Raw genomic sequence first — 14,500 nt, 5'->3', positions numbered from 1 at the left:
TATGTAACCAGGAATTGAAGTTAATCACCTGCGATAGATACAATGTACAAAGGAGCTTCGATTATCAAAGTTAATTTCCGTTCCATAAGACTGCGACGGTGAAACGACGAAACTAGAATCATTTAACCCTATTTCATAGCGATAATTCTTTCCGAAAATGAAACTAGCCACGTCTAGCCATAGGCTACATATTTTAGATTAAATTTAACAGACAAAATTATTTATTGTATGAAATATCAACCCTCAACAACACTACGTAAGAAATTGTTAAATCATTACATTCCGTATAGAACTTAAACAGAATCTTAATACTGTAATCTATATTAATAATAAATCTGTAACCAAAATTTTTCTGGTAATTTTCGCTTTTCCAAAAAAATAATTGGTGTTTATAACATCCTGAGACCGAAAATCGCTTTTTTGACATTTTTGTTTGTATGTCTGTCTGTTTGTCTGTCTCTCTGTCTGTATATTTGTTACCCTTTCACGCGATAATGGCTGAATCTATTTATATGAAAATTGGAATATAAACTAAGTTCGTTCTAACTTAGATTTTAGGCTATATCTCATTCAAAATACTTTATTTCAGACGGATGATATTCAATTCATATGTTTATAATATGCTAAATATTATTATTATTATTATTATTATTATTATTATTATTATTATTATTATTATTATTATTATGAAGAGAGAGTGTTTGTGTGAGGCAATCTCAGGAAACTATTTAATACATTTGAATAATTCTTTCATAATTGGAAAGTTTATTATTTAATTACGTATTTGGGTGAGCTACGGTAATGTATATTTAATAGGTAACAGTTCTTTGTAGTGCACAATACTCAATATTGAATAATTAACAAACCAACATCTTTAGCATGACTTGTGGCTTCTAAGCCACCTCAAACCCCGAAACCACCCCTCTGAGCGCGAGATCTTATGTACTCGGTCAGTTATGCCCGAATGTTACAATAAAAACAATTAACAACATAGGTATCTCAGTCATAACGGCATGCAATACCAGATGAAACTATGAAGTAATTACATAATTAAAATATGACTATTTGGTCTAGGGAGCATCCGTTTTCGTTGCAAGAATAATTCGTTTAACATGTTTGTAAATTAGTCTTGAATAACTTAAGTTGCGCTGCTGGAAAAGTTTTTCTTCCTGAGATTCAAGAGTCCCCATAACAAATTAAAAACTTGGGTAGATACTTAAACTAGTATAACCGTTATCAACACACGTTTTAAATAATATAGGGCAGTACAACACCTAATTTCAAATGGTATCTTTTGGTGACAAAGCCTTCTTCCAGCTGAAAGTAACAACCTTCAGTTCTTACAAATATTTCAGACGCTATTAGGTTTAACATAATACCAAGCTTAAAAGTAGAATTAATGGATCAACTCCAGGAACTACTGTGTGGTAATAACAGTTACATTCATAGTTCTAACTTCTAACTACAACTTCGAAAGTAATTCAGGAGCAAAGTATTTATAACTGATAATAAATTAATTATTTACTAACAATAACAAAGCTGTATTTGGAAATATAACAGATTTAAGTCAATGATATTTATTTATAACAAGTGCAACGAAGCGCACGGGTAAGGCTAGTATTTAATAAAACAATGATTCGATGTGACAAATACACAAATGTACATTTACGGTATTACTGTAACTGGAAGCGATAAAATCACCACTTTAGCTGCAAGCAGTCAAGAAACTTCATTGACAGCTGTGATTCAGTAATCAATAAAATTGCTTGTGACGACTATGAATACCAGAAGTCAAGGCATCATTGTGAGATTCTCATTACGAAAACATTTGCTTACATTACTGGATGCTCTTGTTTATGCAGATGTTACCTACATCCCGGGGAAATATTAATTATGTGATCTGCCAAAAGTTGGATTTTGACGTCAATTTAATTTAAAAGGTATGAAATAGCGAACAGATTATTTGAAACTATGGTAGTCGAAGACTGCAATTTTTTTAACTGTAGTTTGTTATTTAACGACGCTGTATCAACTACCATGCATATAGAGTAGTTGGGAAGCCATATGGAAAAATATATTTGGGGAGGCCGAGACGTAGATGGGAGGATAATGTTTAAATGGATTTGAGGGAGGTGGGATATGATTGTACAGGGTTGTTTCCGATCTCTAATAATGAATTTGAATGACGTCATGTGCGTTAGGAATCACACCGACAGCTAAATTGCGACGAGAGGTGACAGACCAGTAGTGTGTGATTTCATAATCAGAGTGCACGGTGTATCACAGTAGCAATGCCCGAGAAAATCTAGCCATTTTGGGAAGGGTACATAACAACTCTTTCCGATGCTAAGTAGGCCTACAGTTACGTGAAAATCATAGGAGTCTGCAAAATACGTGGTGTCGTTATTTCTAAGAACGGCATCTTGTGTGTACCTAATAAGACTGGCAAAGCTTGGATGGGATTAATTCCAGAATATAAAAAGCAAGCAAATCCACCCCCCTCCCCGTCACAAGTCGCCGCACCCCACGAGATGATACAAATTAATTCCATTCGAGCTTTACCAATCTTATTAAGTACAAAGAAGATGTCTTGCTTGAAAATAACGAAATCTCGTTTATTGCAGGCTTCTTTTATTTTCACTTAAATGTACTTGGCATCGGAAAGGGTTGTTATATACCCCTCCCAAAAAGGCTCTATTTTCCTGGGAATTTATGCTGTGAGTCGCCCTGCACTCTGAGAGTACTCACTACTGGTCTGTCACCTCGCACTGTCGTGTGACTCCTGACGCACATGATTCAAATTCGTTATCATAGATCGGAACTTGTAGAGACTGGATTAATCTTGCTCAGAATAGAGATCGATGGTGGGCTTATGTGAGGGCGACAATGAACCTGCGGGTTCTTTAAAAGCCGTAAGTAAGTAAGTAAGTAAGTAAGTAAGTAAGTATGTATGTATGTATGTATGTATGTATGTATGTATGTATGTATGTATTAACTACTAGGTTATTAGGCGTCGATGGGATTGGTGATAGCGAGATGGGGCAGAGCATTCGCCATAAATTACCTGACATTTGCCTTACGGTTTGGGAAAACCTATGAAAAAACCGTAATCTCCCTAACGGGAATCGAACCCAAGCCCGAATCCAATCACCGATTTTCGAAGAGCCTTGTTCCCTGCAAGAGTCTTAGCCGGGTCGGTGTTAGATCATTTATCTGAGATTCTAGTCTCAAGATACATAAGCAGGCCCATTTATCAGTAAGAACTCTCAAAAAGATTACGCTGTTATCCCTAAGGTAATTTAATCTTATCAAATTTGGATCAACCATTCATAAATAAATGTCTATTAAACAAAAAGAGTTAATTAATTCTTCCCATCACCCCAACAAAATATATTAAATATTAAATAAAATAATCAAACAAAATATATAAATAATAATAATAACTAATCAATCTTCCTTTCTTTACAGTCGAAGATCGTGTGGAATCCGTTTCCAACGGCACAGGCCTACAACTACAACAATTACAACAACAATAACCTGTCGGGCGGCCTCAGCGGACTTGCTAATACGCTGAATACGGGCCTCAGCAATGGACTCACTACTAGCAGTCTCAGCGAGAGTATAGGTGAGTTCTTCTACTATTGTCAGTGTTATATATCACCAGGGCTCGGTAGGGTTGCCAGATCTCCTGGCGCCGTGAAAAGGGTGTTTAGTGTCATGACTGGTTTGTGGACAATGTCAACAGAACAACAGAAAGCGGAAATTTGTATTAATGCTGAACTTGAGTGTAAGTTGTCAGAAATTCTACAAAATAGCCTTGGAAAACAAAGAGACTTCTGGAATCTGCAAGGAGCTCCAAGAAATACAAATTTTAAGGTGGACTATGTCTATTCTTAATACAGTAGAGATTTTTAATTATTGCTGAATTTTTAACAATTTTACAACTTTTTATGCGAGTCTCTGAAAAAATTAACTAACATGCTTTTAAGAGAGCATATATTTCTGAGCCATGCCTAAAAATTTCACCATGATTGGATTTTATTTGACGGAAAAGTAAATTCCTGAAGTCTGCAAATTTGGCATTAAAATTAAGCAACTTGTTGAAAACGTATTTTTTTTTTTTCACTATTTCAAATATTAATTTATCCGTAAAATCAAATCCGACATTGTTGAATTTTTAACCTATCCTTTAACTTGCAATACAAAATGAAATATAATAATAATTACGAGTAATACAGACATCGTAAATCTCCGGGTTTGGCTATAGATCAACCTGGCAACCCTAGAGCTCGGATTTTGATGACATGTCATTTTTCTTTACATCCTTTGCAATGCCCGTAAATACATAATTCATGAGTACGAAGTTACAGAAATGTAGAGTTTTTCCGCATTTTTAAAATAATTTTTTTTGCGGTTTTAATCTTTTAGGTCAGTTTTTAAATTTTGAGGACTTTTTTGGCCATTTTTTTTAAATTTTAAGGTGACTTTTAGTCATTTAAGCTAAATACTTCAATGACGAACTAAAATTTCCTAACAGGTATAGGAAAACTCGCAAAATTAGTGCTGACACTACCCCATTCAAATGAGGAATCTGAAAGGATTTTCTCGATAGTAAGTGATGTCAAAAGGAAGAAGAGAAACAGAATAGGAGATGAAGCTCTCGGCTGAGTTGTACGCTCTGCCTTCCAAACAAAGGAATTAAACGCGCTATTAGGACCAAAGCTGTAGTTCAGATTGGTCTGAAATATAGGACTGTAGGGAAAGAATACTGACCTACCTTCCATCTGGCGAGAAGATGTCTGATTTTTTAATGTAAAACCCGAGTCTTTTTCAACTGTAGAGACGTTACTAAAAATCAGACTTGGCGGATTCTGGCACAAAAGTGTGCAGCGTATATTTATCTATGCAATGCACACTAAATGTTGATTTTGAAAAAAAAATTGGACTTGACCGATTTTTGCACCGAGGTCTTCAAATCACTCGATGATCTGTCACTCTTCAAGTACGGTATGCGGTCAGCGCAGATAGGAAAGAAGCTTCTCAGTGTATAACAATGTCCTCGCCGACAACCGCCGGTCGCTCTCATTCCAGAATCTTCGGATGTACACTGTCATTTTCTATTATCTATTGCAATGGAGAGAAGAACTGCTAATTTAAAGTAGAATTCTTATTACTAATGTATAGAATTGCTTATTTTTAGGCAAATTTTTTCAGCATTTTAGATCATTTTCTAACATTTTTGGATTAGCCTATTTTATAGGTCATTAGGGTTTTTTACGTCATCCAAATCCGCGCCCTGGTTATCACTCAACAGCGGCCGGCAACCACGAGATCATTGAATAGCAGTATGCGATTAAATCATGTCAGTGAAACTCTTAGAGGGCTGCATAAAATTAAGGCGCAACATCCGAAAAAGAAAGAAATAAGTTGATTTTTAATACAATTACAGGAATGAACCCTATTACGTTTTGAAAATTCATTCCGTTTTCTGCTTCAAAGAGGAAACCGTAGTGACTTCTAATTTTTTTATGTTGGAAAGTAGGTCAAATTTTATAAATATGTTATTCAGTCAGTTATTTTATTTACACAAAATTATCTTTTCAAAGTTGTAGAATTGGAGTTCCTATCTTTAATAGTTTACGAGTAATCTTTCTCTAAGAAGTTGACTGCCGGAAAAATATAGGCTATTACGTTCAACATTTAATATCATGAAGACTATTGCACAGAGAAAGCTGATATTGAAATTTTATCATTCACTTGGTTTTTTGTAATGTTACTGCTTTTATTCTGAATCTTTATATCACCCTCATTGAGGGCAGATTATGTTGTTAAAAATTAATATATATATATATATATATATATATATATATATATATATAAACAAAATACTTATATTTAGCCTACCGATGATTTTGTGAGGATACGTGTTCACTTAAATAAAAATAAGCCTCATCAAAACAAATTAATGTCGGATCAATTTCCTCAGAATTTACTTTCTCTAAAATCCAATTACAAAAATGCAACCTCTTATTGGATCTTGTTCATTTATATTTTGAAATACTGGAATTCTGTATGGCTTTAATGTAAATAATTTTGTTGCTTGAGCAGAACTTCTTAAAGTAATTAATAATTTCATAAGGCGTCAACAGTGTGTATCAGTTGGACGGGGACATTTTGAATACCTATTTTGAGCTGGGTAAATACAAATTCCTATATACTAAATGTTTCAGTGCCGGTAGTCCGGATGGCCGCTTGGCCGCAGATAAGCTCCTAGCGGCGGGCTACGGGAAAATGAAAATCGCGCGGCTAAACAAGTGTCATTGTATAATTATAAGATGCTCAGTTTGTTTCGTCCGTCTTTTTAATATGGTTATGATCTACAATGCTCGTAAGCCGTATCCTGATATTTTTCATTCTAAACTTCCTTCTTCTTTGAATAAAACCTCGATTGAGAAAATTGAAGTTCTTGCGTGATCCTCCTCAAATTATTTTTTGAGAAACAGATAAGTAAATTTGATAACAAACAGGTGCAAAAAAGACTAGATTAGAGACCCTTAAAATTTTCTATAAGGGATCACAAGTAGCAATAGAATAATAGATTATTTTGTATCATTCGTTTATACGATTGTATTGAAAACTATTCGATTATTTAAGGGATTGAATGAAGGGAAAATTATAGTTTTGGGATACAGGTAAACGACTATTATTTCGAATGATGTCGTAACTTGTAATTCTTATACCTCAGAACCAGGTGGGTCGGGTTCGATTCACAGTCGGGGCAAGTTACCTGGTTGAGGTTTTTTCCGCGGTTTTCCCTCGACCCAATATGAGCAAATACTGGCTAACTTTCGGTGCTGGACCCCGGGCTCATTTCACCGGCATTATCACCTTCATCTCATTCAGACGCTAAATAACCTAAGATGTTGATAAAGCGTCGTAAAATAACCTACTAAAATAAAAATAAAAATATATATACCTCAGGGACGTACGCAAGGGGCAGTTACAGGGTTAGAAACCCCGCCCCTTGAACTTAAAAAAAATAACATAGCCTATTTAGATTTGATTTTTTTATCTATAAGCGTTTCCCCTTCTCTAATTTTTCACTGCCAGGGTAATAAAATCTACATCGACATAGGCACAGTCCTCCTATGCCCTTCTTCAATATATTCATCATGGCAGTTTATTCTTCACCCTTCCATGTTCCATTATTGTGTTTAATTACATTTATTTCAATATATTGATTGTTTCCACGTGTTTTCCTCTTCTGTAAAGTAAAGTGTCTTACCTATCATATACAAATAACTGTTGACTAAATGTATATAAATGATTATTGTGTAAGTGTAAAAATGACACGGCATTTTCTTAAATACATTATTAAAAACTAAAGTTAAAATTTGTTAAACACTGGATGCCTGTGAAAAAAAAAATCGTTTCAAAGATTTTATAAGGATATTCATGAATTTAATATTAATAAATAAACACACCCTAACATAATAATAATAATAATAATAATAATAATAGTATTATAATTATGCCTATAGCCTACATAAAATTTAAAATAGGTCTACCGATAATGTAAGTAAGTAAACATGTTAAACAGTTTTCAAGAGGTGTGTAAGCATGTATTTATTTTCTATTTTGTATTCTTAACAGATCATTGTTAATTGGCCCTATCATTCGTGAATTTACTTTGTCTTGTATCTTTATGTTGTTCCTAGCATGTAAATACTCCGGGTGGACGAGACGAAACGCCACCGCTTAACCGAAGATTAGCGGCCCCCGTATGCTATAGGAGTAGTTTTCCTACCGTCAAAGCGCGATAGTAATATGCGGTACGATAAAAACATAAACCTTACCTCATTCTTGGAAGTGCTCTGTAAATTTCTCTTTTGTTAATACACGTTTATTCACATGAGGCTTCCTATTTTCTACAGATCCTGTCTCTTTGAACTTCTTTACCAGTCGGTATATTGTTGTTTTATCCGACACGGGAATCGGGAAATTGACGACGGAACTTAGGCGACACCTTCTCCATAAAGACTTTATTTCCTCCCTCTGTTGTAAAGTTATCCCCTTCTCATATATTCACATTAACATCCCTGCCAGGGATAACTTTATCCCCCCCCTCACAAAACATAATTCTTTTAATACGAGTATACTTTACAGAATATAGTATAAATTAAGCAAATAAAATAAAATTGATGTACTATCATCACCGGCAAGCTGACAACAATCAACAACTTAGGAATTACACATCTTAGCTTAAGCCTACTAATGGATATAATTATTAAATTAATCAAGATGCAAGACAAGCAACTCAGTGCGACCAAGCGTTAAGCGATATCGAATGATGATAATAATAATTTTATGTATGGTTTTCTCTATCTAGATTCTATCCCCCCTTATCAGAAATCTTAATTCGCACCCTGACTACTTCATGACAGAACTTACATACTCGGCACTCTGCACAAAACTGCAAACTGCTCTCTGCAATATTTTGTTGCGCGGGATCTGGTAGTCCGAGAATATTCTCTCGATAGTTACACACGTCTGAGTAAATTGGCGCAAAAGAACGATAAAAAAAATTATGGAGAAAATTTCAGTATACGGATTCCTCACTGACAATTATACAGGGACATTTTATTTTTACTTCAATTTTTATTGTACATGAGTTTTTGAATGTACTTCACTCCCACCCCTTCTACGAATGAAGTTCAACCGTCTTCCACACAGATCCAAGTCATAGTAGCCTTACCGTCACAGTACGTTCGCGTTTTCCAATGACGAAAGAGCTTTCAATATTGCATCATTTTCGCAAAGGTACTGTCGTCCATTTGCCTACGTCGCATTCCGGTTTTCCCCACCAGCTTCTATTCGCCTCTCGGTAAAGGCTAGTGGCTGGGCTGTCTTAGCTCTTTTCTGAGAACATTAATTTCTGTTAGGAATTGGACATATACGTAATATTATACCCATACAACTGTTTAAAATAACTTAAATAACAGGCCTCGTTAAGTAATTAACTGTCACGTGATTTCCCCTCCTTTCTACGATCCTGCGACATAATCATTTGGACGGACAGTAGATAGAATGTCTGAGTAATTTTATCTTTTCGGATCGAGCAGAAGTGAAGATTGAATTTACAGTACGTAAGGTACTCTTTTATAGAATAGGTACAGAATTATTTCAACATGAGTTAGGCCTACTAGTACGAAGGACGAAACTGGTAATTGGAATTGCATACATTAATCGAAATGAACCGCCACCATTTTGAAAAATGTGTTTAAATATCCATATTATGATTATTTTTCAATTTAACTTCATTCTCTATAGTGTACGCTAATGTGCTATAGACACTCTAATATACACTGCATAATGAATACGTCCGCATGGATAGCTCAGTTCGTGAGTAAAAACACTCATTGTTAATACTGTACTGTATTTTGATTAAACAAAAACCTAATGAAAATTATCAAACTCAAAAGCTTGATATTTCCTAGTTTACGTAAATGGATGAATTACTTTTCTTCCCTCCTATACCTAGTAAAGTGATTTGTTTGTATATTACGCCATCGAACTCCAGTCATGGAAGGGGTTAGCAACCGTTGATTCAAAGGTATAGGCAGGTTAATATCAGAAATGTTCGTAAAAATAAAATGATGTCCCTGTATCTTAAAATAGTAAAAAGAGCAGATTTGTCTGCGTTTGTCAAATGCGCATCATGCTTACGAAAAGGCACTTTTCAGTGCCAATAATTTATTTTGTGTACACAAGGTTGGAATTTTAAAGTAAGAGGGAAAGGAAGGAATCTGTGTTCTGAAGTTTATCCAAATTATGAATTGTTAGATTTCTGATAATCATTCAATTAGACAGTGTGAACTAATTCATATGTACTTTGCGGGGGATCTAGTCCGAGGATAAAAGGGCCATAAACCCGGGAGCAGGTAGTGGCACTCCGGCGACTAGTTTTCTGCAGCTTCAGTGGCGTTTCGTGTCGGTCACTCGGCTAGTTTTTATATTTATAAATTAACTAACGAAACTAATAACTCCACTCTTTCATCAGTAGAGCAACAGTTTATTTTATTCGATTATGGAAATAATCGATTGAATTTTATTCATTATGAAAATCATTTATTGAATTTTGTACGATTACGAAAATAATCGATTGAATTTTACTCGATTAAAACAATCGATTATCCCTTCCCTAGCTGAGTTATTTCGATTAAAAATCAATCGATTCTCCCATCTCTAGCCAGCAGTCGGCTGGTAGGTCATAGCCCTCCATGGGCTATTGCGCAACGATTTCATATCACTTTGAGAGCATTGAAGACTGTCGCCGGGACATACATAATCACTTTTTATTTCAATTTTGTAACATTACAATTTCCATAATCTTGATTTAACAGTAATTAAAATTGTTGTAATCTTAATGAATATATTATACACGATGGATGGTAAGCTCTGGACCAAAATGAAATTGGTAATAGATCATGAGGAGAGATTTGAAAAATATAAACAAGTTTTTCTCTAACATTTACTGTTTTATAGGAAATGGTTGGCAAAATCACGGCTACTGCAATAAGTCTAACAATAGCGGCCTGCACTTCTTACCTTCCCCTCACCCTCTGGCGTACTCAGTCGGTGACGTGTGACGATGCGCTGCGTTGCGAGATTTATTTTAACGATTTTCGCTATTATTCAATTTAAATTCATAGCTAAACGGTTTGATATGCAAAAAAAGATTCAAGACATTAACTGATTATTTTTACCTATCTGCTTATATAGCAATCAGTCATTTCTCTCGGGCTATTACCGCAATAGAGCGCTGCAAACATTGGGCAAGAACTATTTCTTTTCTGCTTTAACGGTGCTTCATCGCAGGAGAAGTGTAATAAAAGTTTTGATACATTTAACATGTAGAGTCACCTCTTAAATTTTGATGCATTGGTCCCCTTCCACTCTGTAAATCATCTATTCCATTCTCTGTAATTAATGAGATCATAGTGGGTAATCAATTGAAAGTTTGATCCATGCACCCATGAGGCAACTTATTTTGTGATGCCAACTCATAAACTATTGGTACCTATTAAAAACAATGTAAATTCAATACTTAACGAAGCTTAACTTGTACCGTACTTAAAATTGGAGCGTAAAATATGTTGAGCAAAAACAAAATCCAAAATAATCGTGGTACTCGAAACACACGGGGGTGCAAATTACGCAAGGAACTACGGTAAGTTAACCGCCACTGATGCCTACATACACTAACTTACGCAAAAACGGCAAGCCCAAACATTACAACATTTCGGTTTGATTTTAAATCTGGTTGGTTAGTATAATTTACTTTTTAGTAACATAGTTATTTTTAAATGTGTACTAATTTAACTTGGGGTCCCATGAATAGGGTTACCGGATACTCATTAGTGATAAACAGGACAAACTAGTTCATAAAGCGGGACAAAGTTCGGACACAAAAACATTTGTAGATGTCTTATTCTTATTGACCAATGATGCTAATAAATAATTGGGACATTATTCTACCGTTGCAATGAGTTCAGACTCTGAATAAAATAAATAAAATATATGGAAGAAAAACTATAGTTTTATTCGCAGTTCAGAATTATGTTTTGAAAAGTAATTATAAAAAATGAGGTGATTGGGACTTTTCCATAAAAATATGGACATTTAACAAATCTTCAAAAATTACGGACGGCAGGACAAACTTTAAAAATACGGATGTTTGATAACCCTACCCATGAAGTTTAAGGGCCTTCGAGGTGGGATCCAGACTTAAAAATATTGAGAACCACTGTTTTAAATTGAAACAAAAAAAGATGTCTTATTTTTGTGCAACTCATTTTTTTCTGTGCTTACAACCTAACATTCTGATGGGGACACACAAAAAAGTTTTCACTATGTTAATAATGTCAAAACAAGTGCTTATACCTACAAATTTTGGTCACTCGACCGCAATTACGAGGCCGTCCAGAAAGTGATTTTCCCTGGGACCGTTTACAGGAAAAAATATAATTGCATGGAAAGATTTATTGAAACAGATACAGCAATTGTTGCGCATTTGTCACCATTCCCAGCGGAATTGAGACATTTGTCATACCATGGGATCAATTTTTGTGTCCTTGTGTCGTAGAAGTCAACCACCAGCGTTCGACAACCGTCTGCACCTCTGTGTCGATCCCATAATATGACAAATGTCTCAGTTCCGATGGGGAACATGTTGAAAAATAGCTCAACAATTGATGTGTCTGTTGCAATACATTTTTCCTATGAAATTTTGTTTTCTTTCTGTTAACGGTCCCTGGCGAACTTACTTCTTTACGGCCCGCATAATTGCGGTCGAGTGGCCAAAATTTGTATAAGCATTTCTTTTGACATTATTAACATGGTGAAAGAAAAAAATTAACTTTTTTCTCTGTCCCCATCAGAATGTTTGCTAGCGAGTAATAAAATGTGCTTTGTATTGGGTCGTTGCAGGGGACCTCGTGGATCACTTCAGTGAGCTGAACCTGAGCTTCGAGAGGAAACCGACCAAAAGACCGCCTCCCGCGTACTTGTGCCACCTGTGCTTTAAGAAAGGACACTACATTAAAGACTGCCCTCAGGTAAGTACAAAATGTTTGCATCAAACGGCAGTATGATTGCCCCTCCCCTTCGTTCATTACATCAGCAACAATTTTGCGTGTCGCGAATAGTAGCTTGTGTTTACTTGTTTCAGCTAGTCTGGATCATAAAATATTAATCTAAGAAATGATGGGCAACTACTAAATGTACATAGGTCAAATTGAATTGATAGGGACGAAATTCAAATACAAACTGCTGAGCCATTTATACCCGAACCTACACTTTCTGAAGTCGAAATTGCGATAGAAAATCTGAAAAAGTACATGTCTCCAGGTATCGATCAAATTCCAGCAGAATTAATACAAGAGGGTGGAAGCGCATTATCTAGCGAAATTTATAAACTTGTACTTGCTATTTGGGAAAAGGAAATTGTACTAGAACAATGGAGGGAGTCCATTATTGTATCTATTTTTAAGAAGGGGGACAAAACTAACTGTAGTAACTTTCGAGGAATATCACTTTTGTTGACGTCATACAAAATTTTGTCCAATATTCTTTTGGGAAGATTAACTGCGTATGTAGATCTACATTGTAGATGAAATTAATGGGGATCATCAGTGTGGTTTTAGGCATAATAGATCGACTATTGATCAGATATTCTGTATTCGACAGATAACTTATTGGAGAAAAAAATGGGAGTATAAGGGTACATTACATCAATTATTCATAGATTTCAAAAAGGCATATGACCCGGTTAAGAGAGAAGTTTTATATAACCTTCTTATTGAATTTGGTATTCCCAAGAAACTAGTTCGATTAATTGAAAATGTGTCTCAATGAAACTTACAGCAGAGTCCATATAGACCAGCTTCTGTCTGATGCTTTTCCAATTCACTGCGGGCTAAAGTAAGGAGATGCACTATCACCTTCACTTTTTAACTTCGCTCTAGAATATGTCATTAGGAATGTTCAGGATAAGAGACACGGTTGTGTGAATATGCTGAAAGATTATTATCTACATGAATCACAAATTTCTGAATACAATATTACTTTTATTGTGGATAAAAGTGCATATTTGCCTTTATTTACAAAAGCATCATATTTTAACATTTATACAGGAAAACGGTATATGATGTATTTTTTATCTTCTTTCCTCATTTTTAAAAGTGTGTAACCTCGTAAACACGACTAATTTGTTATGAATTTTGAACGTAACGATGACGCCCTCATAGGGAGCCTCTCAAGTTAGCAATTGGTATTCCTTGACTGCCGTCTTTAGCAGATTTCGATAGAACAATATCCAGTTTAACATCAGTTTCAGGAAATGTAGGATATAAAGTGAACGAGAAAACAGCAAATATTCTTTCCAAAAACCCTGGCTATTATCAACTTTAAGAAATTCAAGATATTCTCGAAGGAAAAACACTCCAAAAGCCAACAAAAGTTTCTATAGAACAGCTCAGCTTTTGTGCAAGCCCCTCTTACTTCTTGTGACGTAGAACGAAGTTTTTCGCGCTGAGAGACAACAGGCAAAGAATGACAACAGAAAACATACGCCACTGCTTAGTTGTGAACTGTAAAGCCTTGGTTTTTCTGAACCAACGCATGCGACTTCCTAGGTGCGAGGCCCGCCTCGCACAAATCCGGATTACGCGAGAGATAGTGAGTGGTTTCTATAACTGCGAGATGCGAGGTCTGCGCCCTTCGCAGCCATAGAAACTAGAGATGGGAAAAGTTGTTATTTTCTCGTAACAGTTCCAACTGTTCCAGTTCCATGAAAATACTAGGTTCCAAATAACAGTTCCAAAATAACAGTACCACCATATATTATATAGCCTACGCCGAAGTTCGCTCCACAGCATCGGATCGAATCCCTCCCCCAGTGTTTTTCCCTTTGTGGCCTAACTCCATGTTGTTACCATAA

General features: G+C 35.4%; 1 protein-coding gene across 2 annotated transcripts in view; it reads left to right on the top strand.

Moving 5' to 3' along the window:
* The window catches only part of LOC138716355 (zinc finger CCHC domain-containing protein 24-like), a 139,081-nt gene that overhangs the window by 87,805 nt on the left and 36,776 nt on the right, over positions 1–14,500 (top strand). For both annotated transcript variants that reach the window (XM_069849356.1, XM_069849357.1), the window contains exons 2-3: positions 3,469–3,625; positions 12,490–12,617. In XM_069849356.1, coding sequence (XP_069705457.1) covers positions 3,469–3,625; positions 12,490–12,617 — 285 coding nt within the window. The remainder of the gene's footprint in view (positions 1–3,468; positions 3,626–12,489; positions 12,618–14,500) is intronic.

This window comes from Periplaneta americana, chromosome 16 (assembly GCF_040183065.1).
Source record: "Periplaneta americana isolate PAMFEO1 chromosome 16, P.americana_PAMFEO1_priV1, whole genome shotgun sequence".
Lineage (NCBI taxonomy): Eukaryota > Metazoa > Arthropoda > Insecta > Blattodea > Blattidae > Periplaneta > Periplaneta americana.
Note: the sequence above shows the minus strand (reverse complement) of the source record. Positions and strands in the feature narration are given on the sequence as shown.